This window comes from Pipra filicauda, unplaced genomic scaffold (assembly GCF_003945595.2).
Source record: "Pipra filicauda isolate LSUMZ 115617 unplaced genomic scaffold, ASM394559v2 scaffold80_size11013439_pilon, whole genome shotgun sequence".
In the NCBI taxonomy this organism is placed as follows: Eukaryota; Metazoa; Chordata; class Aves; order Passeriformes; family Pipridae; genus Pipra; species Pipra filicauda.
The window spans coordinates 7978813-8003868 of NW_024104987.1; the positions used below are offsets into that span (position 1 = coordinate 7978813).

The window sequence follows — 25056 nt, forward strand, 5'->3', positions numbered from 1 at the left end:
ATGTGCTGGATTTCTTGTGCCTCCCAATTCCTTTCTGGAGCCAAGTGAGCTCTGTCATGTCACCCTGACACCCAGTGCTTCATGACATGCTCTGTCAAGTGATAGATCCCTTCTCTAGAGCCTGGCTCTGGCTCAGCCTCCCTCCTTCTTCTCGTGTTGGAAGAGGCAGTAAAACCAAACTCGGTTCTCTGTGCTGCCTGCCCTGGTAGATATGTCAGGTATCTCCCTCAGTTTTTAAATACTCATTTTCATGGTGTTGAGTCTGTTCAGTAGTTTATGATGTCATGTAAGGAACCCCTGCTTTGTACTGTTGATCTTCCACCATCAGTTTTTAACCTTTCTGAGGATCTCTGATACATCAGACATGGATATAAGGTAAAGAAATTTTTTTTGTTCCACTTCACTTCCCAGCTTAAGAGCTAAATAGCCTGTGGGCTCCATACCCTATCGTGCTGCATTTTGATGGCATTCCATTGACATTAGTGAATGGTCAAGTTTTAATTGGTGTACTTAAAGAAAATTTAATTGGTTTGCTTAATAGAGTATGGCTGCTTTCTGTCTGGAAGGTAGTATCTTGCTGGTCCAAAAGCCAAACTGAGACCTCTACATTAATTGAGGTGTGCTGTTTATCTTGAATTATGTCCTTTTGGCAAAGCTCAGTGTACTGATTATGGTCTTGGAAGAGTGAAATCACCAGTGCAGGGCCTAGAGGCCAACTGCCTCTGGGCCAAATGAAAACCTGGTGGGTGAAGTCTGAGGCAATGAAGTCAAACCTGTTTCGCTGAACCTTCATGGGGAGGGGGGGATCTGACTGGAGATCAGGAGACTTTGTTTTTTGTGGTAGTACAAGTCTTTACAGACACTGGTTTAATGAGGATTTCTGAGCCCATACTGTAGCAGTGCTGTAGTCATCCTTTCCTCCTCCACTCCTAAATTAAATTTTGTCTGCACAGTAATAATTTTATTTAAAATAGCCTAACATATTCCAGATGTTAAACATGTTTTAACAGACCTTCTTATTGAAAGTGTCTCTGATTCTAAGACCAAACAAGTGACGAATACTAATTATAGGGCTCATAAAAGTGAGACTTAAGCGTGGTACAATAGAGCAGTAAGGAATATTTGACTGTTCTAAAAATAGATCCTCAGTGGACACAGTGGGATTGCAGCTGAATTTTAAAGTAAAACTTTGGTTCCTCTTCAGAGGAACCAGACATGCAATTTTGTTAACTGGAAAAGGAAAGGGGAAGCCAAGTACCAAATTCTGCTTTCACTGTGACAGCACCCTGTGCCTTTGAGATGCCTGTTGGCAGCACAGAACATAGCTGTGATTGTTCAGCTGCTGTGAGACAAGTAATGGTTATTTACAATAAGTGGTGAGACGAGCTTTATGGTTTACAGTCCTTTTTATGTGTGCCTCTTAAAAAATTTAAAGAAAGATATGTCCCTGTGTTATGTAAAGGTTTGTGTATTGCCAGCGTTGCAGGGAAATAGGAAGTGCTTGGGAATAGCTCACATTCCCCAGTAATCACATGTCAGTCTCCAGGCATTTAAGCTTTCACTGGCCTGTCGCCAGCCTGTGCTGTGATGCTCTTTTGGAGGTCAGCCTCTTCTCCACAGTACTTTAACCTTGAGCCAAAACAGTCGTGTCCTGTGCAATTGGGGTCAGAAGCCAAGTTTCCTATCATAGGAACTCCTGAAGTTGACTCTAATTGCAGGGCACGTTCTGTCAAACACAGTGTTGTGCTGGGAGCTGTGTGGCTTCTGGGCCAGGCTGATTTCCATCTGTCCTGCTTGGAACACGGGCAAGGCAGACTTTTTTATTTTTTTTCTTTTCTGAACATGGAGTGGTTTTGCAAATGCATTTAATATAAACAAGTTACAGTGAGATTGCAGGTCTGTCTGATACTGCTGTTGCCCCCACTGGGTCAGGTAAGGTCTGTGTATACTGAAGGGCAGCTTGGAGCAGCAGCAGGGCTGCAAAGTCTGTCCTTGATATTCCACCTTCAGCCTAGACCAGAGCAATGTAAGTTGCTTTCTTTCTAACCAGCAATTTGATCTTGGTCTCAGTCATAAGCCAGCCTAACCTGAGTGATCAGGCTTTCCCAGCTTACTCCAAAGGAAAGGAAGATTAAAATTATTTTATTTGCATTTATTATTTATTTGCATTGGTTGGGTTTTCTGTCCTTAATCTTTTGGTTTTTTTGAGGAAGGAGTAGTACTTGCCCAACTTCTCTATTCCAGCTTCTCATTTTAGAGATTTGTGTCTCAGGATTGTGCAAAGCCTGCAATTGAAGTTAGGCTTGCTCACTCTTTAGTGGAGTGGCACTGTGCTTTGGGCTCTTTTGGGCTGTCTGGGCTTCCCAAAGGGAGGAAGAGAATTAATGATTCTCTGTGAGTGCCTGGGAGGCAAAGCAGGTTTAACTCCAAAACTCCTACACAAGCTGTCCACTTTCTCCTCATACCTCGCCCTGGTCATTAATGTGTTGTCTGAAGATGGACATTCAGGCTCCCAGACAAGAATTGTGTCAAGTGTGACACAATTCCACCTGTGCAGGTTTATTTAGGCAAACCACAGATGACTCAGATCTGTTTTAAAGAAACCACTCTTCAAATTAAAGTCCCGTTGAGGCATGCCTGTGGTTATTGAAGATCCTCCTTTTACAGATAAAACATGTCTTCAGGTCAGCTCCTTTATCCCCAAACTGTTCTGCCTGCTGAGCCGGTGCATCTTTTACCACCAGAAATCTGAGAGAAGCTGCATTAAATCATTGAAGATGTAGTTTTTATGTGGAAGAACATGGCATCTCTGCGTGTAGCAAAGTGGTTCTCAGATGGTTAAGAGCCAGTTCCCTTCCTGTTTCATTGCATGCAACATAAGCCCCTGTAATTTTGATGGTAAAGCTTCTCTGTGACCACTTTTCTGACATAAAAAACTCCCAGATGTTGAATAGGAAGGGTACACTGAGAGGGATAAAGTACTGATCTGTGTAGAAAGAGCCTGTGTGGGTGGCTTGACTGGTCCCATCCCTCCTGAGAGCTGAGGTTTCTGTCTGGTTGTTTTTTCCTGGTGCAGGAAGGAGGCCCTTGGCTCGCTCGGGTGGGTTGGTGGCCGCAGTTACGTAACTCGACAGCGAATTACCAGTAAAATTCCACTTACCTAGAAGATTGCTTCATAGCCTGTTTTGGATCTCCTGCTTTATTTATAAGGCCTAAATTATTTTAATGAAATATTAAAGTATTAGAGTAACTTTATTCATGCTTGAAAACACTGGATGCAAAGGCTGAGATTCACCAACTCTGGAGCCAATACATTTATGCTCCAATATAGATGCAGTTTGCTGCAGACCTTGCAGTCCCCCAATAACACTTTCCTCCTGCTTTTTGCCTTTTCTTCTATCCCCCACTTTACTTTTGGTTTCAGGCAGTCTTAAGCAAATCTGTGCTTTGTTTAGTATAACTCAAACTTGTCAAGAATGCTTACTGAATATATATATATATATATATTATCAAGTGCTTCCTAGGGTCAGCTGAGAGTTTTACAGATATTTAACTGTAGGTGCTGTCTAAATGGAGCATCCTTTCAATAAGCTGCCTGTGAAATCCTTCTGATTTCTGGCTTGTATTCTGGTTGAAAAATGAGCATTTATTTACTTCACATTTGCTTCGCAGAGAAGGTAAACTAAAACTCTGAAACGTGTGTAAAATTTTTAAATTGCTACAGGGAAAGGCTTTTTTTCCCCCTTGAAATTGTTACTGTCTTCTTGAGGCTGGGTTTGATGTCTTCTATAACTTTTAATAACTTTTTTTCTATGATTTTTTTAAATTTTAATAGAAAAGAATGAATTCTAACTCCTGCTAATGGAAGTGATGCTGACACTCATGATCTTGTCTAGTTGATTCTTAGCCTGAATTTCTCCAAAGCGTTCTCTGGAACAGCTACCAGAGGTGCTTTTTGCAAACAGTGTCCTGTGATTGACAGCTAAGATAGTACCCCAAAATCCACGTGGTTTGGGAAAATGTTTTATGCAATAAGAATACTTTGATTTCAGTACGACCCCTGATGGGATCCCTGCATGGTGGCCTCAAAGGACAGAAGTTTGAGCACAAGCAAGACAGACTAAGATGGGTACCAAAGTTTGGGAATATGGTGCTGATGCTGTGATGAGATTGCTCAGAGATCTGTCCCGTGTCAGTGGCTGCTTTTGGAGTGGCCTGGAGGGTGTAATGAGCAGGGTGCTGACTTTTCAGTGGTGGACTGGGCAGTGCTGGGTTAATGGTTGGACTCAATGGTCTTAATAGTATTTTCCAGCCTGAGTGAGTCAGTGATTCTGTGCCTGAGTTCATTACACCTCAGAGGGACTCAGGGCCCAGGTGACCAGAACTGGCCTGCAGGGTAGCTTTTAGGGCTGTTTAAAACGCCAGGTTATGCATTTGGTCTGGATTTGGAACCTGCTTAGAGCCAGTAGTGATCAACACTGTAACCATGGAAATGCTGCCTGAGCTACAGAGATGGACAGAAATGCCAGTATTTGTGTGTTAGTGTGGTTACATTCACTTGGAAGTGCTTTGTAGCAGTTCAGCACATGAAAGGTCCCGTTGTCAGAAATCCAGGGCGGTGTGTGATGTGCTGTGTAAAGCAGCACTTGAACTGGGAGCTATCAAACACACAGTTTCCTTTATAATACCATTTCATGATTTTTGTGATTGTCTATGTGTATAAACTGTTGTTATGCCCCAAATTTAACAGGAAGTTATTCCTTTTACACTGCAGAAGACTTGGAAGAGATTAAATAGGTGTGAAGTAGCCTGGACTGTGTCTGCAGAGCTGCGTGGAGATGAAGCTCTGTTATGTGTAACAGGGGCTTTGTTCCTTGTCAGAAGCCACAGGGAGTCTGTTCTGAAGGGTTGTTTTTGCTTCCCCATGTACATCCCTCATGTGCTTTGGATGAGTAGTGGTAAGTGCTGTCTGGAGCCAGAGGCCAACAAAAAACTCTCTAAATTTTAATGGTCTCAGCTGGAGTAATTTACTGGAGCTAAAGCACAAGAGTAACTTCTCTGCCGTTTCCTGACTCCATAGAGATTTTTAATTCACTGAATCAAAGCCCTTTATACAAGATTACAAAATAGTTATTTGGTTTGAGTTTAGTCTTTATGCTGGGTTATTTTGTAGTGGTTGTGAGGAACGTCCTCATTGTTTTCAGGCGCTTTGTTTCAGGAATTTGCAGAATGGATGTGGAGATGGGAGGTTTCTTGCTGTGTTTCTAGGATTTGAGCAGCAAATTGCTGTGCCTGCTTGGTATGACAGGCCTGTTAGCCTATTTGGTAGAACAAATAGGTATTGTTTATTCAGTGGTGAGTCCATAAGATGATTTTAACAGGTAGAGTCTATTTGAAATGTGCAAGAAACTTAACTGGATATTTACTTAACTGGAAAGTACTGTGGGCTTCTAATACAGCTAAATGTAAAAATGAGCAGAACAGTCTTGCCCTCTTCTTCATATGAAGTGTTAAGATCTGAGGCTTTATATAGTTAAGCCAGGGGGGAATTTGAATGTATTGGAATAAATCTCTCTTCCTCTTTCTGTGTGGACGTTTGCAAGGGTCTAGTGGGTCATTTGTAGCAGTGTAGGGTCTGAAATCCTTTCCAGTGAAACCTGATTAAATCAAGAGAACCCCTTTAAACAAGTGTAAGCATCAAAAGAAGACAAGGAGGGGTAGGGATTATGCTCTTCTGTGCAGCTGATAAAAACTTTTCTTCCATGCAGGACTCCTGAGTGACAGAGGAGCCATCAGGGGCAAGAATTTAATGGCTTTGGTTAATGCCAGGGAAAAAGTGGTTTCTTGCCCACCTCTGCTTATAGATGGTTTCGTTTTCTTGAGCTCCTGGTTTCCTGGAGAATTTCTCAGGAATTTTCATTTCCTTTCCACAGAAGGAGAGGCAAGTTGAGGAAGCTCAATTTACTGGCTGTTAAGCCCCTTAAGGCTCTCAGATGCTTTTCTCGAGACAAGGATACTGTGAAGAGCAAGTCATTGTAGCACTTCATGCTCCAGCAAGGCCCAGTGAAGCCCTGGTGGTGTTAATGGAATGGTTTCTCTGCTGACCTTCAGTGTCTGTAGGTGTCTGGGCTGCTCAGAGCACAGGTTATTTGACAGCTGTGAGTGTTCCAAGCACAGGGAATGCTTGGAGACTGTGCAGGATCCATTAATGTCTGTAAGGCCAGGACTGATTCCGTGATAGTCTCTCCTGAATCAGTTGAGCCATGGATTTTCTGATTATGAGAGACATAGGCCTGGGTTGTAAATTTGAGCACTACTTCAGTGCAGTACCATAAATACAGCATTTTAGGAATCTGAATGTCATGCTGCAGTACGTTTTTGAAGCATTGACAACTTTTCTTCCCAGTTACTCTACCTGAAAGCTCTGATCACTGCATTGGAGAACAGCTGAGGTCATTTCTCCAGCTTGCTTCGCTTGCTGTTGGAGAAATTAATTAACCTTCAGTTAGAATTCATGAACAGCATCTGTGCAGAGTAGATTCTTGTTAGCACTTGTCTCGTAATTTGTATAATAAAGTGTTTTTGTGTGGTCTCTTGGGAAAAAAAAAACCAACAAAAAATAGAACTTCAAGGACTAAAAAACTAATTGTAATTACAGTTCAAGGATTTGATGCATAATTATATAAAACTTTCATAGCCCCCTTTATGACAATTTTAGACCAACTCCATTGTTTATGAACTTTAAGGAGTGAATGTATTCCTGCAAAGTAGAAGCATTTGTGCTATTTTGGGCAATTACTGGGGAATGCTTTGCTTTGGAAGACTGTATGTGAACAGTGCTGTAAACTGACACTCTAAATGCACTAATGATCATTTAATTAGAAAGTCCAAGGTCAGTAGCACTTTCTACACTTGTGTAGCAAACAGGAAATTTTAGCTTCTAAAATGAAGCAGAACGTTTGTCTTACTGATAGTGGCTTGTCCTATTGATTTTTATTTTTTTTTCAGTGTGACTTACAGAAGGGTTATTTATTTTATCTTGGATACACTTAATAGTCACCATTAATACTTAAATGGCCAAATATCATCTCATACCACGGAACAACAGAGGGTGAAGAACAATATATCCTGTTCCTGAGTGACTTGTACCACTGTGGGGCAAAATGCTTTGCCTTAATTCTTATGATCCTTGAAGTAGCTCTCTTTCAGGTGAAGGATTATAATTTTTAATTTGGTGGGCTTCCACACAAGATATTTCCTGATGTGCTTTCTCATTGCTTAATCCAGTTCAGTGATAAGTTGTTATGCAAACATTTTGTTTGTTGATCTTGCTGTGACAGCCAGCAGGTTCATCATTGGTGAGCCTTGCTGGAAAACCTTTGGAGGAGTGTATTGTGTTCTAGTTCTAATTTGAACACTTTTAAACACTTTTTAAAGGTAGAAATTGCAATGGAAGGCTTAAACTTCCCCCCCCCCCTTTTAAAGTAAGGCATTGTGTTCTCTACATGGTCGAGAAAAGTAGTAGGGAAGGTCTCCTGCAGGTAAGGTCCACTTCTACACACACCAGTTGTGCAGTGGGTTATCATCCCAGTACTCTGAAAGTCTGACTGGTGATACCTTGATGGCATAAACTGGGCCAGGATTTACAGAGAAATCAAAAATAAGGATGGTTAAACTACCTCTCATTTGTCTAGGACCAGAAATGGTGCATATAGGAAATTTTTGTGTTTCAGGTGATGCACAGCCATTCACTGACAGGTTTGACCCTGCATCTCTCGTGCTGGTGGGTTGTCTGTAGTCCCCACAAACCTCATCTGTAACTAAAGCATTCTTGGCCTTTTCCAGAGAGAGAGTTCTAGAACTGAGTGGCTGCCAAGCAGCCCTTGTTTCCCAGGGATAGGAGAATAACTTCTCTCTTTGTAAATGAGAACGTTTAATGAAGTGAAAACGCAGTGGAGAGAAAAACCATTTAAGCCTCCTTTGAGCAAGGGCTGCTGTGGAGCTGCAGTGCTGGGAAAAGGTCACTGCAAAAAGCAAAGTGTAACTGTGCTGCTGGGACTGGCTGGGTACCATGAACGTGTCCTTGGAAGGCTGTTCCTCCTCCCAGAACTGGCTTCAGAGGAGGGTTTCTTTCCAGAGAGCTGACTCCCTCTATATTCAACATGTTTGTTCTTTCCCAAGCTGCAGTCTGGTTCACGTTCCTGTTGCTGGTGCCTGGGAGTGTTACCTTACCAAAAAAAACCCCTATTTCTAGAGCTTTTTGAGGTATATCCGCTCTAACCATCTGTTTTCTTCCACACACCCCCCCGAGCTGATCACTGCCGTGTGAGCTCACGTCCCTCAGACACTGGCAGAGAGATCACACTGCTTTGTGCAAGCATAATGATTTTTAAATGGATGAATGGATTATAAGGAGAGAGGTAGGGAGCTCTGAACAGCACTGTTTGGGGCATGAGGAGGTGTCTGCTGGTCTGTGAGAGTTAATCCAGAATTGTTCCTTTCCAAATGCAGCTGCCAAGAATTTGAAACCTCTTGGTTGCCCTCCCATGAGCCAGTGCTTTTCCTATTGATCTGCAGTGCTCTAATGCAGGGGGAGGAAGGGATGTAGTGCAGGAGTGCAGGAATGATCAAGCTGCTGGAATGCAGCCTGTCGGGCCAGGGCAGCATCCTGCTGGAGCGACCCTTCTTGTTTCTTGTGTGTTTATGAATAATTCAGGAGTCCCACGTACTGGAAGTGTATAGGATTAGTGCCCACACGTAGGCAGGTGCTGCAGGCAGGAATTAAAGTTGGGATGTGGCACACATCGAGTGCTGCAGACTAGACTGGATTGCCAGGATGAATCTGCTCGTGGGTTCTCTTGAGGTGCCCTTGGAGAATGTTGTGCTGCTCTTGGAAGGTCACTGTTCCAGCCAGTTTGATCAGAAAACATCAAAAAAAGAAATAAAGCACCTTAAGAGCTTGATTCATGCAATTAAGGTGTATAAAGCACTCAATATGCTTCATTTTTCAAATGGTGACTGAAATTCCTGCTTATTCACTGCTTATTTTCAGTTACAATTTCTCTTTGGAGGATTCAGCTACTAGAACAGCAGAGCATCAGATTGCTTGCAAGATTTTTTTTTTCCTTCTTTTCAGTACAGAAGGTAGTTTTGAGTCATCTAATGGAAATACTGAACAGTCCCTATCCCTGAGGGCAGGAGACTGGGAATATATTAATCTGGCCAGAGCAGCTGAGTAATTTATTTGCATAAATGACTGACTTTTCCCACTGAAGGGCTGAACACATGCCTATTATCAAGGTATTTTATTAGCCCTGGGCATGATTTGAGAAGCAAAAAGCCAGAATTCTTTGGTCCTCAGGAAGAGTGGTTTGGGGTCATACCTAGATGCTGTTTTAAAGGTGGTATGTTGAAAGGAACTCGTTATTCCTGATAGTAGAATTCCAGAATCTAAGGGCAGCAGCAGCAAGTACAGTTCCCTTGGCTATGAAAAACAACTGCAATGGGTTTAAAATAGTCTGACTTCTGAAATGCTTTCATGTCTTTAAACACAGCTGAAATACTAGCAAGGATAAAAGTGGAATAAATCCTGTTATTTCGACTCTCCTCCGAGCATGAGTTGCTAAGGGAGGCAGTTGGAAAGAAGCTTTATTACAGTGCTGTTTTGGTTGAAATTATGCCTGTCAGTGCTCTTGCTGTTAACGTGCATTAAGAAAGTTAAATTTGCAGTTCAAGCTGCTTCACCAGACTGTGTTTTTCTTGATGCAGCTTCGAATATATCAGAGTATGCAAATGTTCCAGAGGCTGGTGGGACGCTGTAAAAAGTACGTTATTGGGGAACTGCAGAATTGCAGGCTTAAAATCATCTTTTAACAGATCTGCACCCAGGTGTCTCTCTCTCAGCCAAAGAGGTGTTGCAGCTTCTCATGTCAAGCCCAGCAGCAGCTGTAGAGGTTTTGAGGGTGAGCACATCTGGGCTTTTTACTTGTGCTGCACAGCAGAATCTGCACACACCATGTGTGTTACATGTGACAGGAGAAAATGGTCCTTGCAACACCATTCTTAGGTGCGTTGAGTCCTACAGCAACAGCTTTTCATTCTTGCATGGAGTCCTTCAGGGTCTGCTGCAGCTTCTTTGCTTTTGAGGAACTAATTGTGTTTTGTGATTGTATTTATAGAGCGAAATTGGGATCCTGAGACAAAGGTGTGGACTATCTAATGATTTTATTTGTAAAGAGGGACCCGGTTTAACCACAACTGTATCATACAGGGAATGTGCAGCATTTTATAAGATACTGTGCTTTATCAGGCTGCTGGAGGAACAGTGGATAACTCAGTTCAGTTATTTCCTGTCTGCAAAGCTGCATTTGAGGCAAAACTTCTGGTTCAAAACACTTCAGCAGCGCAGGAAAATCCCTTCAGTTCTGTTAGAAAATAAAAGCAGTATTTGATCTTCCTTTAATCTTCTCGTGCTCTTTTAATAGCTGCAGTCTTGGCCATGCATGTGCTGCCCTGACTCACGTGTCTCTTGCTGTGTTGTACCCCAAATTACAGGGTTTTTTCCTGGGCTGTGCTGGTCCATGGTGAAGGAGGATCTATCAGTGTCCTGTAGTCTTTAGCAGCGTTTCCCTGCCCTCTCAGCACTGTCTGACACATGTGGAAGACACAAGTATGCTTGAATCAGATGGAATGTTTTGATGTGGCCGTGGTTCACTCTAATCACTTTTTATTCAAACCGTGAATTATTCTGAGAAACGATGCATTACAAGAACATATTGGCAATTGTACATTAAAAAAAACCCACAGGACTAATTTAAGAGCTCAATAAAATTGACTGTGAACAGCTTTCAATACTCTGTGTGCATGTTCTTTAGGGAGGAAGAATCCTGTGTCGCTGTTAATCTCTTTGGAACCTTCAAGTAGTTTGCTGTAAGCCTTCAGCTTGCCAGCTTTTGGCAGATAATTATTTTGTTCTCTTCCAAATTGAACACATTCAGTTCAGTCTTCCCATTCAGAACAACAAATTCTTCTTGGGCATTTCTTTGTTCACAGTTCAGTAAACGCTCAGGAGCAGGTAATGTTCTGATTTGCAAGCGTTCACAGGGCAAATGGGAAGTGTTTTGAGAACTAAGGTGGGAAAAACATCAATATGTGCAATGAAGGAGACTTGCAAAAAGGCTTGGCATAGAGGAGGCTGTTCAGATGGGGAAAATTGTCATCCAAATGTAAAAAATACTTTGAAAATAGTGAGAAAAATGTTAGATATGTACTGCCCCTGCTCTCCTGTCTATAAAAAATGGTTATAACACGAGGTCCTCCAATAAAACAAAATAAAAGTATTAAATGAAGCAGTCTGAAAACGAGAAATACTCCTCAGTTTTGTTTCTTCTGGAAATCTTTTCTTTTTCTGACTTAGGACAACATTTAACTGCAGTCGTTGCAGTGAAAATAGGGGTTAATTTAGGAAGAATGCTGAGACTTGTTCAGTGAGAGGGCTGAGGTACTAAAATGTCCAGCCTTCTGTCCAGAACAAGAGCCTTATAAAAGAAATAAGAAATTTCTTTGCCATACTAATAGGACCAAAGAAGGAAGAAACTTCTTATACCATGTTAATAGGAGCCATCCTCCCTTTGTGCTGGAGCTGTGAAAGACTTTTCCCCCACTGCTGGCTCCTGTGTTCCAACACTAATGCTCTGTCACTTCTATTGTGCAGACACCCCAGAGCCCAGAAATTATTGCTGTTCTTCATTTAAACAAAACCAGCTGTGCACAGATGAACTCTTGAAGAAGGGACCGTGTGTCCCCCTGCCCTGGTTGTGCTTCTGGGGCCTTACAGAGGAGCTTTATGAACTCGGGACGGTCATGCTGCAAAAATGGATTAAAAATATGCACGAGGGAAAAAAGCCAGCACTGTTTTAGTGCCTTGCCCCGCTGTCACCATAGTAACACTGCCTTCAAACTGGGTTTGAGCACTGGTAATAAACTGAAGTATTTTAATTGTTCTAAAGGGAGAATTAAGAGACCTTTTCTCCTCCAGGCCCACCATTGCATACTTTGTGCAGCTGCTGCTTATTTTGTTCCACACCCTCTCCCTGTTGGTGCTGCAGCCCAGCTGTATTCAGAGCAGTTAAAATCATCTATAAAGACAGGGTGGATATTTTAGCTCTTTTAAAGAGTTGTTTTGTGATGTTCTCTGAGGTTTACTTTATTTCATCTTTCTTCTGCATTGGGACACCTTGTAAAATCCTTTTCACCAAAGCCAGTGAGGTTCTGATAACAGCAAAACTGAAGTAATTGGGGATGTGGAAAGCAGGCTAAAGAATTAGTTACTTAAGAAAAAAAAAAAGCAAAGAGAAGCAGAGCTATTGTAGTGACTATGAAAGAAAAGGAAAAAAAATAACAGTTGTGTTGTTTTCTATAGCCACAGTGGTTCTAAAACTAAAATTCAACGAGTTTATTAATGGGGATATCACCCATTTTCCTCTTACCTGTTTTACTGATCCCAGATTCTTTACTATCCTGTCTGAGTGTGTCTGATTTAATGCCATCTTCTCTCTGTGTGTCAAGTATTTAGGAGATAACTTATTCAAATGACTTCATTCTTTCACCAGAATCAAAGCTGTTGCTAACTCTGCATTATTGCAAAAACTTTACATTTTCAGGAGTCTGAAAGGACCTCATTGTATTGCAAAGACTGACTGACTGTTGTTGGACAAAGCTGTGAGCTGATAAACTGCAGTGAAATCATTATGAACACTCTGCACAGGGAGCTTGAGAGCTCTGTTAGCTTAAGAAATAGCTTTTGAAATGTTTTTATGAGACCTTTGGGAGCTGTAAGAAAATCCCTCTGGACAGCTTGGTGAAACACCGGTAATTAGCACGTGGGGGGTTTTTTTAATCCTACACATAATTGTTTTGTCCTGTGGTATTTTAGAACTAGAGGGTCTTATTTTCCTGTTACTGCTGACAAGAGGGTTGTCGCTGCACAAAATGAACAACTGCCTTTTTCAGAGGGAGGGGAGAAATGAGGTATTTTGTGTGTTTTAAAAATCGTTTTACTGGAAAGGAGTGTATTAATAAATGCATTGCTTGGAATACACTGTGGCTCTCAGCTGGAATGTGGACTCAGTGAAGCTCAGCCCCTTCCACGGATGCTCTGAAGGACATTGAGCCTCCAAATGCTGGTGACATCAGCGAAGGGATTCTGGTGACATCAGTGAAGGAATTCTGTGCGCACCCTCGGGGATTAATTGTGATGGTCATTTGCTTTCTTCTCTTTCCATCTGTGTAGGCATATGAAAGAAGGTTTCCTACGTGTCCTCTGATCCCTATGTTTGTAGCCAGTGACACTGTAAGTGAATACAAGAGTGAGGATGAAGCCATCCATGTGATTGAGCGGCGCTGTAAGCTGGACATCGACGCACCGCGGCTCCTGAAAAAGGTGATGAGCTTTTCAGTACCCATTTCATACTTCTGGATGAATCCTTTCACATGCATGTTGTATCTTAACACAATTTACCTTCTCTTCCTCAGATTGCAGGAGTGGATTATGTCTACTTTGTCCAGAAGAACTCTTTGAACAGACGAGAGAGGACTTTGCATATAGAAGCCTACAATGAAACCTTCTCTAATAGAGTCATCATTAACGAGCACTGCTCTTACACAGTGAGTAACAGGCTCTTGGTGGTGCCACAGATGGAGCTAGGTTAGATTTCAGGACTCACACAAACAGAAGTTGGGTTGTTCTTGGCTTTTGCCTTGCAAGAAAAAATAACCAGCACACTGCCATGAGCGATAATTGTTGTCAGAGTTAAATGCGACACACTTGCTCGAAGAACTGAGACACGTTTGGCACCCTCTTGCTTGAGCATCTTCTCAGAGAGCAGAACACAACACAATTTGCTGTGTTGGACAGCTCTGTTTAGGCAAATCTGTGGTCTGTAACAGCAGTGTGGGACTTGGTGAGGCTGATGACACCCTGACAGAACTGTCAAAGCAAAGTTCAGCAGAGCTTGTTTTGCCTTCTGCTCAGCTCAGGCAGAAGTTCATCGAGTCAGTTATGTTTTAACCTATTTTTTTTCGTTGTTCTTGGTCTTTAGTGCAGATGTTTTCTGATCCAGAGGAGTCTGGTGGCATGCCTACTGCTCTGCTCCGGTCATGGTTTATTTCTGAATGGCTTAGCCTATGCCCGTAGGCACTTAAAGCACATGCTATAGCAATAGAACTTCAAATTGCTGTTAAAGGTCAGATCAAAGCTAACAAATGTAACTAATTTATCTCTATTATAGCATTCCTTTTATGTACAGGTCATAACACTTTCTGTTGTGTACAGACCTGTGGTCAAAAGATAACTGGATGTCAAACCCACTTGACGCTATTATCTGATTTTTTTTTTTTATTTTTATTTCTGCCATTATTTCCAAGGCAAGTTTAAAAACACTTTTCCCCTGCAGTTTTGCTGTGAAAGCTCTGTTTAAACAGGGGAGATGCTGTACAGAAAAGTGCATGTGGTAAATATGTACAAAACACAACATTTCTTGCCCTGGATCTACTCAATTAGAGAATTACTTAGGTAAATACAAAACCAGATTTTTAATGGAAGAATAAATTGTTTCTAAAAGTTCATTCTTATTAAAGGTAATTGATAATTGAATTTACGAAAATACAGGAAGATTCTTACATGATGTTATTATTATTTGTACTTAGTTAGTCTGTACAAGCTATTCTTGTACCTCCTGTTCCCTAAAGCAGAAGAAGCAAAAGAAGGGAAGGTATTTTTTTTCTGTAGTTGTCTCCTTATAAAGTGTTGATAGTGTTCCAAGTCAATTTTAGCATGTTTTGAGGGGGAAGGGAACCCTAAGGCATCAGGACAGTTGCATGCTCAGAAATCCAGCATTTGTGTAAGGACGAGTTCAGAGCCCAGCCCTGAAATGGCTTAAACAAGTCTGTTTTAGCTGAAGAGAGTTTAGAAAACAGCTTTTCTTAAAAATATCATCATCAATCATAGAATTTAGGCTGGAAAAAACCTTTAAGATCAAGTCCAGCTCTAAGTACCAACATATCCATTTCAGGATGATCTCAGCAAACCAAGAGATGAGCTGAGAGGAGAGGTGGGAGTGCTCTAGGACAGAGTATTCAGCTACATGAGAAGTGTACACTTCTTTCTGTGGCCTCATCACGGGAGAAAAAAAACTAAAATAGTTTTCATTCTACGAAATACTGAGGTACCTCGTAGGTCAACGAGCAGCAGTGCATTGCAGGGTGTCTGTTGGGGACAGCAGTGCCTGGAGGTGCTCCCACTGCACTTGCTGCAGGGCTCAGCCTGGCTGAGCTGGCCCTGGGCTGTCAGTCACAGCAGGAAGTTCACTGTGGAGGCTTTTACCCTCTTGCACAGATAACACTGCAGTCCCAGCCCTTATCTAGAATGAGACAGTGTGTAAAATGTGCCAGTCCTCTGGCTCTTGGCTGGTGCACTAGTGTTTCTCCACCCTCCTCTTTTGTGTTCATTTAAAAAAAAAAAAAAAGAGCCATGGCACCCTAGGAGGGCTCCTCAGATTTTTGTCCTTCAGTGTTGCCTCTTCCCAGTCGTGTTTTGCAAGGGAAGGAAGACACTGCAGATTCCTCTTGAATGTTTTTTTGACTGTGTGAACCTGTAAAACAAGAAGCATTTCAAATAGTGTGAAGAGAAAAAAACCCTAAATGGGTAACTGAGCTGTATGATCTTTTAACTTGCAGGTTCATCCTGACAATGAAGACTGGACCTGTTTTGAACAGTCAGCAAGTCTGGATATCAAATCTTTTTTTGGTTTTGAAAGCACAGTGGAAAAGATTGCCATGAAGCAATACACCAGCAATATTAAAAAGGTGAGCCTGCAGTTGGGAAGGAGGTGCCTGGCTCCAAGTTACCAAAAGACAATGAGGCTGCTGCTAAGTAACAGGCTACTCTGTTCAGAAAGCTGGGCTGCTTCCTCTTTAGCCTGGGGCAGTGTGTCTGTGTAGGGCTGTGTTTCAAGTGGAATCTTTACAGAGATCTGGCCACTTTATAGGTGTTTCTGTGTCTTAGGTGAGTGGTTTTTTAGTAGCTGAAGTAAATTTTCTTTTTTGAAGGGAAAAGAAATAATAGAATACTACCTGAAGCAGCTGGAGGAAGAAGGAATAACTTTTGTTCCTCGCTGGACTCCTCCTGTCACATGTAAATCAGAGAGCAGCACATCCCACACAAGGAGACCAGTTTCACCTGCTATTAATATACCAGAGTCTGCCACAAAGGAGGGCTTGAACAACAAGGAGATCCTCAACACCTCCAGCAGCCCCTCGGAGCCCACTGCAGGAACACCAGATGGTATGGTGGTCTGAGGTGTTTCACTGGGGTTCTTGGTACTGTAGAGCCTCTCAGCACTGTGCAACTTCTCGTGGGCAGCTGGAAAAGCTCCATGTTGGCTCTTTGTTTGGTGACATGCAATGTTAAAGTGCAGGCTTGCCAAGCAGTGACATGTGGGATAGCTCAGGGAGCTGTTACGGGCTGATCTAGTAAATGGAGATCAGGTACGAGCAGAAAAACTCTTCACTGCTCATTAGGTTGCAAATGAACAGCCTGCTCCTTGCCCTGAAATTCAGGGATGGGTATAAGTGTAGGAATAATGGGTAGGAAACAGCTGAAGCTTCCCTGGACACGGTCTTCTGCTGTGTCTGCCTTCCCCCTGTTAATAAGGGAATTTGGGAAAATTCTTGCACTGAGAGATCAAAGCTTCACTGAGTTATTTCTATAAGCAGCAATCCCTGTGGTGCTCTGGATTGATGAGTCTGAATAGACTGGCAAAATGCTTTTGAAAATGTCTCCTTTTGCTCCCTTCCTTAGCTTGCAGAAGGAGAATTTATCTTCTTGATTAGATGACTGTGTGTGTTGCCTTGCTCATCCTTGCATTGATTCGAAGAACCTTTATTCAATTCTGACTGCGCAGAACGCAGCAGCCGCTTCTGTGCCTGAGAGAGCAGCACAGCAGATCACTTGGTGCTTTGCCTGGGTCAGCCCAGGGCCACTCTAATCCCCTTGCACATCTCTTTTTAGACAAACTAGACGCAGACTACATCAAGAGGTACCTGGGGGACCTGACCCCGATGCAGGAGAGCTGCCTCATCCGGCTGAGGCAGTGGCTGCAGGAGACGCACAAAGGCAAAGTAAGTGACTGGTGATCTCTCGTGGCTCAGAGCGTGTGATGTACAAAGTGGGCCTGATGAAACAACCTGCCACCCCCCCAACCCCCCCAGTGCCTGACTGTGCCTGTTAAGTGGCCTGCCATGATCAAAAACTAAATTAAAACAGTGACTGCAGAAGGAGTTTGTTGTGACTGTCCAGCTGACTTTGCTGGCTGAGGGGCTTAAATAATCAGCGTGAAAGCCTCTCAGAATGTCAGTTAAACTGTCACAGGGCAATATCAGCAGTTTTTTTAAGTCTTCCTGGTTTCTACAATAACCTTATTTTTGTATTTGTTTGCTTTGGCCAAACATCACAGTCTCAAATACTGAAAGGGAAGCAGTGGGGCCAGTTAAATCACTGATAGCAAGGCTGGGTTTTTTCCAGTAGCTTGTGATTTGCATGTGTGTCTCAGCTTCCTCTTACTTGACAATGAAATACAGTCTGTGTTCTGTCCTGATTTATTTAAATTGGACTGGCTTGGTATGGTCACACAGGTGGAAATGATTACATTAGAGTTCATGAAATTTTTATCTCCTTTATGAAGGTACCTGCAGTCCCTGACAGGGCTCATGACTGTTTCAAACAAAGGCTGATTTCCTTGAGTAGCTTCCAGTGTTACACACCCTCCTCCTGCTCTGATGCAGGGCTGCACGTTTTTCAGCTTCTATTGTTTGTTTTTCTGTTCTTGTTTCAAACCTTGAGTACAAAACTGGGTTTGGTTTTGTGGACAGATCCCAAAGGATGAGCACATTTTGAGATTCCTGCGTGCCCGGGACTTCAACATCGATAAAGCAAGAGAGATCCTTTGCCAGTCTCTGACGTGGCGTAAGCAGCACCAGGTGGACTATATTCTGGACACCTGGAACCCTCCACAAGTACTCCAGGATTACTATGCAGGAGGCTGGCATCACCATGACAAAGGTATGGATACTGCACAGCCTTTCTGTGTTCTGAATCAAAGGTGATAGTTGTCCCTCTGGTTAACTAGAGGGGACTGGGAAGATGGTTAGAACTTCTCAGTTGTTATGTAATAAAGACACTTAAATTCATAGAATCACAGAAGGGTTTAGGTTGGAAGGAACCTTAAAATAATCTTGTTCCACCCCTCTGCCATGTGCAGGGGCAACTTCCACTAGACCAGAGATTGCTCAGAGCCCTGTCCAGCATCCCTGGCCTTGAACACTTCCAGGGATGGGACATCCACAGCTTCTCTGGGCAACCTGTTGCAGTGACGTTGCCAGCTCCCAGGAGCTGCTGGAGGCAGACTCCAAGATCATAGGCTTTCTGACTAATACCCACATGTTTAAGTCTGCTTTGCCAGGAGCTTAAAAAAAGCGATTAATTGTGCTTCTGTAGCACTCTGAGATGCTTAAAAGGGTGTTAGGCAAATGCTGAGTGTGCTCTTTCAGTGATTAAAAGATGTTTGCAAATAAGTACATCTTTGTAATCAATTTATTTCTGATGTTGTTTAAGTCTGCTGATGGCATAAATGATTATTTATTTGGCATTACAGTCAGCTTAATGATGAGAAGTGGAATGTTGCAAAAACATCAAATAGAGCAGGTTTATTTAAGAAGAGAAGGAGCTTTGGCTGAATTCCCTTTGCATGGTGAGCCACGGCCAGATCTTTGCAGCACAGCCTCCCTGTCCCTCTGCTTTATCGTGTGCACTGATCTGGTTGCTAATACATACATAGGAATGAAACATGCTGGAATTTGTGGCTTGAGGCAAGCTGGGCTCTTCAGATAAGGAAATGATCTCTCGCTGTGAGCAGATCTGTGTTCTGATTGAGTCTTTTCCCACTAGGCACCATTGTTTCTGCTTGGCTCTTCCTGTTACAGGCAGTGTATGACACAGGACAGGATGCTGCCAGCTGTAGTGGCCAGGAGACAGGGAGGACGCAGCAGAAGTTTAACCAGAGCCTGGCTCTTCCCTGCTGCTTTGGGTTTGACAGACCTCAGGCTGAGAAAGTGGAAAATGAGAATGTGCTTGTAAAGATTGTAGGGGAAAAGACCCCTGTGAATAAGTCCTCCCTTTCACCCAGTTCCTTGTCCTTGCTTTGCAAAGACTCCCTCTGTCAATAGCACATAAACTGGGTCCTGCCAGTGAGCAGGAAGGTACAGAATGCATCAAAAGGTTGTTTAATGTTCTTCTGAGAAGTTCTTCAGTCTTGTGGTGAACTTCATGCCCCCTCCCTTCCCCTCCAGTGCCTTTGATCTCTCCTGCAGCATGCCCACAAGAAGAGCATGGCTTTGTCAATAATGGAAACACAGTTTCAGAACTGAGCAGTTCTCTGTAATTTAAAATTTTACAGTGGTAGGTTCTTTTTTTAACCCCCCTTTTCTAGTATTGCTCCTTTTCTCCTACATATACTAAATGTTCCAAACTTAAGCTGGCTGAGTGCTTTTGGCTTTCAGTGCTAAAGCAAAAGCAGAGTGATTGTGAAGCATGTTGTCTGGAATGAGCTATCAGAGCTGAAGAAAAAACGTTATTATTTTGGCTTGCAATTAGCACAGTTTTCTGTACATCTGAGTGGCTTTTATTTTGACAGGAATGCTTCAATCTAATGTCTTTTTAAAATCACAGAGCTCTAATGGAGTATAAAATGCACAGTAATAATACAGCACTGTCAGCTGAGACTCTCCTTCATGTGTCATTTGGGTGGACCAGGGTTACTAAGCTGTTAGTTTGGGTTTGGATGTGCATGTCTATCCATGAGGGAGGGAGGGAGGGAGGGAGACCTGCTATGAAGCTTAATAGCAGTTTTTGTTTAGTGTTTCCAAAGTGAAACAGTTCATTCCAAGATAAGTGTGTACTGATTTTAAAATAACATTTTCTTTTAATCCACCTGATAAAACACAAAATACTGTGAACTTGCGTGGGGGTGCTGTCTTTGCCAAATTAATAACTTGCCTTGACTCTGCAGTTTTGGTTGGTTGTTGGGGTTTCTTTTAATAGTGTGTCTCTACAGTTTCTTTCCTTGTGTCCCAGAAGACTTGATGATAATTTGATACCCCTCTTGCAGGCTGTTGCACAGACAACAGGACTTGAGGGAGACTTTCATGTAGAAAGCCTTCTTTTTTTCTTCTTTCTGTGTTCTAGCATATTCACTTTTATAAGTTGCTGATTATTTAACCTGTGTGTTAGAATAGATGAAGCAAAGCTTAAAAAGTGCACCACAGGTTTGAGAGGAGGCTGGGACCTGTTTTGGACAACTGGCTCCTATTAGGAAGTGCCAGAAATGCAAGCTTTGATTCTCAAATTCAACCAACACAGTTATTTAGCTTAATGCCTTAGCATCCTGCCAGTGCCAGGCTGCCCAAGTGTGCAGCCAGATGACTGTGGAAAGGCAGGGCTCTAATGCAGAGGGTCCAGCTGAGCTGATCTCAGGAGCAGAGTCTGTTCTCACCAGGTTTAACCTGCATAAACCAGGCTGTGTGCCAGTTCCGCAGAGTGACAGAGCTCGGAGTGTGGCTCCAGCAAACACTGCAGAAGGCAAAGCTCTGGGTTAACACTTCGTTTCATTAATTCCCAGAACTCAGCGTAGCTACTTTTCTAGAGGGGTTGCTGTTCTATCCAGAGCAGTATTGCAGCATGTGTGATAGAGGCCTTACAGCCTCCACTGCAGCTCTGCAGTTACAGGAAACACTCGAGTTCATTAGGGTGTCCTGGAAGCTAATAATAGTCCTGCGTCGTTAATTGTGTGTACCAAGATCTTGTGTAGACCGAGGTACTTGAAGTCCTTGAAGGTCGAGGAGCTATTATTGCATCAGGATGTCTTTGCAAACTTTTGCATCAGAAAACCTTTAACCTCCCAATCCGAGTTTTGCAGCTCATTTACAGATAACCTGTTGGTGAAGCTGCACAGGGTCCAGTTTCTGTTGCCGCCTGCTCCAGGTTATTCCTCTTCCAGGGGAGTTTTAACTGATTGTGGTTTGTTTCTGTCTGAAGTTTTAGCGTAAAACCAGCTCGCTCAAACTGTCTCTTGCTGTAAGGTGAGGGTCACTGTGGTGGTTTGTCTCTCTGTGCAGACGGTCGCCCGCTGTACGTGCTGAGGTTGGGACAGATGGACACCAAAGGTTTAGTGCGAGCTCTGGGGGAAGAGGCCCTGCTTCGATACGTGAGTATTTCTGGAGCCTGCGAGTTGCTAACAGGGTGATATTTTCATTTAGAAATTTCCTCTGCCGGAGCATTCATCGCTCTGGGTGTTTTGATGTACTCTCTGGCCGTCTGTTTTTGGTTTGAATACATCTGAAAGCTCCTGGTAGCTGTTCCTTCTGCCTTCTTTCCAACTGCAAACTGAAAGGCGTAGTCTTGGCAGCTCCTGGAGTTACTGGTTGGCATTTTCACGGATTCTTCCACACTCGTGCAGGGCTTCAAGCACAGCTCTGCATTTGCACAGAAGAGAAAACACCCCAAATTTTGTCAAGCCTGTACTCCAAGGAGAAGAATAATTTTAAGAAAAAGTGCTTGCTTGTAGTTCTGCCTTTTCTAAAGGCATCGCTCAGACTCTGCTATTGTGGGTCGGCTCAGTTTCCAGGCAGAAAGCTGGCAGAATTCCAGGCTTGCACTAACTTTTTTTGACTTCTAATAATGACAGTCACAGCCATAGCAACTGTTAGAAGCAGGGACTGGATTTTCATGTTTCTCTTCCAGTGGCATTTCCAGGCAGACAGTAAATTTTGTTTGCCCTAGTTCTGTTTCAGGGTTTACTTTCTGTGATTTCAAAAGGGGCTTTAATTTCTGAGTAACTAGGGGTAATTGTAGAGATTCCTAGTTTGTTCTTTGTGGTAAAAAAAAAGTTTATGCTGGTTTGATCTTGTAGTTTTAATTAGTCTTTGGATATAAACATATTTTTCTTTATCCTGCCTACTGAGTTTGAGACTCTTCTCTAAACCACACACTTTCTTGTACAGGTTCTTTCAATAAATGAAGAAGGACTGAGGCGATGTGAGGAGAATACAAAAGTATTTGGCAGGCCAATAAGGTAAAATAACAAGTGGATCTGCTCTTTGGGAATTACCTGCTTTCATGGTGTGCCTGTGGGGATTGTTGGGCAGTGGAACAAGCGAAGGGTGGGCTGTGTCTCACGTGCAGGTACAAGCACAGGTACAGTTAACTGAAGCCTCCCCAGTCAGTGACAGAGGGAATGTGCCTGGGGCAGCCTGAGGGAAGCACACCTGCCCCAGGAACCTCAGTCTCATACTCCTGATGGTTCTACTTGGGGCTGCTGTGCTTCTGTCCTCTGCTGTTGGATCTCTGCAAAGCAGTGCAACCTAACTCCCATTTCTCTTTCGGGGGGATTTTATAGACAGGCATTGGTACAGGCTGTCAAAAAGTCAGGCCATGATAATACCATGGATTTCACGTGTTGCTTTCACGTCACTTCTTCATCCATGGTCTGTACCAAGGCTCGTTACACTCAGTTCTTGTTTGCACTCTCCATTTTTTATAAGTGGCTTCTCAGCTCTCGATCCAAGGTGAGGTCATGAGGCTCCTGTGAAGCCTGGGGTCTAGTTTTCCAGGTACTGGCACGACTTCAGGTGAAATTCAGTCACAAACGGTTTGCTGTCCCATCCTTCAGTCATTGTAGGGTCACTTATGAAATTGTTAACTGCAGAGTGGATTTATGGGTGTGGAACGAATGCAGGACCATCCCTGAAAAGATCTCACGTTTCTTGGCCTCTCTTCAATTTCTACCTCCTTCCCTTAATCTGTAAGGTCCAGGGATGTGTGGTATGTCTGCTTATCTTTTCCCTGGTACAGAACTTGCTGTCCTGGCTGTCAGTGGGAGGTCACGTCCCAGGAATAGGTTTCATGTGTGTAACTGAAATTGTGCTGCCTGCTGGATGTTCATTTGTAGCCATAATCCTAAAGGGCTGCATATTAAACATTTAAAGTGAAGCAAAGAAGGGTTTGGTGTTTCATAGAAACCTTATGCATAATGTAATGGCTGCTGGCTGGTGCAGCACAGCTGTAAATCTTGAATTCTTGCCCAGGGCGAGACCTGAACTTGGAAAGTAACTGAAACATGTGCTGATGCTCAGTATTAGTATTAAGAACATATCTCTCCCTGTAGAAGAAGCTTCCCTCCCTGAGATCTGACAACAGAATTAGCTTTGACATGTATTGGCACCGTTACTGCAGCGTTGTTAGCAGGAAATCTGCCCTGTGAATGTCAAATTGCCTCGTGGCAGCAGTGTGGCCACTTAATTGATCTCCCAGTAAAAGCACTGGTTCAATGTTTGGGCTGGCTGTTGACAGGATTTTTTTTTTTGCTTGATATGAACCTTTACCTTGAGTCTGAAATATCTGTGGGGGAATCTGCATGATTTGCAAAGTGATCATTGCATGCTCTTAAGGCAGACCTTAAACTGGAGTGTCTACAGGTACCACAAAGCAAGGAGGTGAAACAGGAGAAACCAAAACATGCAGTGGGCTCCACACATCTCAGTGTGTTGGGCACTTGCATAAGAAAGGAGAATTTTGATGCTATTGAGATTTTTCTATTTTTTTTTTCCTTGTCTTTCTCAAATTCAGCTCCTGGACATGTCTAGTAGATCTGGAAGGCTTGAACATGAGGCATTTATGGAGACCTGGTGTCAAGGCCTTGCTGAGAATCATTGAGGTGGTTGAAGCCAATTATCCTGAGACTTTGGGTCGTCTTCTTATCCTAAGAGCACCTCGAGTATTCCCAGTTCTCTGGACACTGGTATGTTTGTAATTCAAGGTATTACTCAGCTGTCTCAGTACACTGCTACACTTGTTGTTTGTAAAAGCACTTTACAGATCAGGTTTTATGAGCAGGAAATGTTGCCATTTGGAAACATGTCTTTTTCAGGATTCCTGCAGTGGATTAAAAAACACCACCTCAGAACTTGCTCACGTAGTGGGTTAATTTGGCTTCTTTGTAGTGTGAACTTTGTGTAAAACCAGGATGGTAACACTCATTGTGATCAAACTGACTCCTTCAGAATTGACTTGAGAAAAATGGGAGAGCCTGATCTATTCTGTTTTTCTTTGTTTGCAGGTTAGTCCATTCATTGATGACAACACTAGAAAGAAATTCCTTATTTATGCTGGAAATGACTACCAGGGTCCTGGGGGACTGTTGGATTACATCGATAAAGAAATTATCCCTGATTTCCTTGGTGGAGAGTGCATGGTATGAATATAAACTACTGCATATACAGCAGCTTATCTGTGGGGTTTTTTTATATTTTTCCACTCCTCTAAGCAAAGAAACCTCTAAGCACAGAGGGATTCCTAGTGTGGTTTGGAGATGGGGGCTATGATGTAGGACTCCAGGCTTAGTGGTGTTTTGTGGATCCACTTCAAAAAGAGAAGTACAATGCTTCTCTGCAGTGAGTATCAAATAGCTTATCAAAATAGCCAAGCACAGTTCAAAGCCAGAGTCTGTTACCTGACAAGTTCAAGCAGACAAGGTTACACAGCTCTGAGCAAGAGCTGTCACCATCAGCTGATCAAAAGAGCCTGTGTGACCTAAAAGAGCTGATACCATAAGGAGCCCAAGGAAACGTGAGGCACATGTGCTAACAGGGCTCAACAAACATCCCTGTCTCCTCACACAGGGGTGTGCATTGACCCCCAGCAAAGCAGAAAAATCATTTTACTGCAAGATACTGTAATTTCTAAGTCCCTTGTCACATGCCTTAATAGCTGTTTCCTGCCCAGAGTCTGGGTATCAGTTGAATCTGGCGTTGTAACATCTCGATGATACTGTCAGGTCTGTTTTCCCTTTAATGTTTTTGACAACACAGGCTCACCGGTGGATTATTTTTTTCTGGAACTTCCATCATAGTAACACTTAAGTTATTTTTTTTATCTGAACTCAGGTG

The 25056-nt window shown here is 42.9% G+C and overlaps 1 protein-coding gene across 1 annotated transcript in view; it reads left to right on the forward strand.

Annotated features, from left to right (window-relative positions):
* The window catches only part of SEC14L1 (SEC14 like lipid binding 1), a 42317-nt gene that overhangs the window by 11035 nt on the left and 6226 nt on the right, over nt 1–25056 (forward strand). The window contains exons 3-12 of the mRNA XM_039390257.1: nt 13292–13441; nt 13534–13665; nt 15736–15864; nt 16108–16342; nt 17069–17178; nt 17929–18118; nt 21229–21317; nt 22114–22184; nt 23738–23909; nt 24228–24362. Of these exons, the coding sequence (XP_039246191.1) occupies nt 13292–13441; nt 13534–13665; nt 15736–15864; nt 16108–16342; nt 17069–17178; nt 17929–18118; nt 21229–21317; nt 22114–22184; nt 23738–23909; nt 24228–24362 (1413 nt within the window). The remainder of the gene's footprint in view (nt 1–13291; nt 13442–13533; nt 13666–15735; nt 15865–16107; nt 16343–17068; nt 17179–17928; nt 18119–21228; nt 21318–22113; nt 22185–23737; nt 23910–24227; nt 24363–25056) is intronic.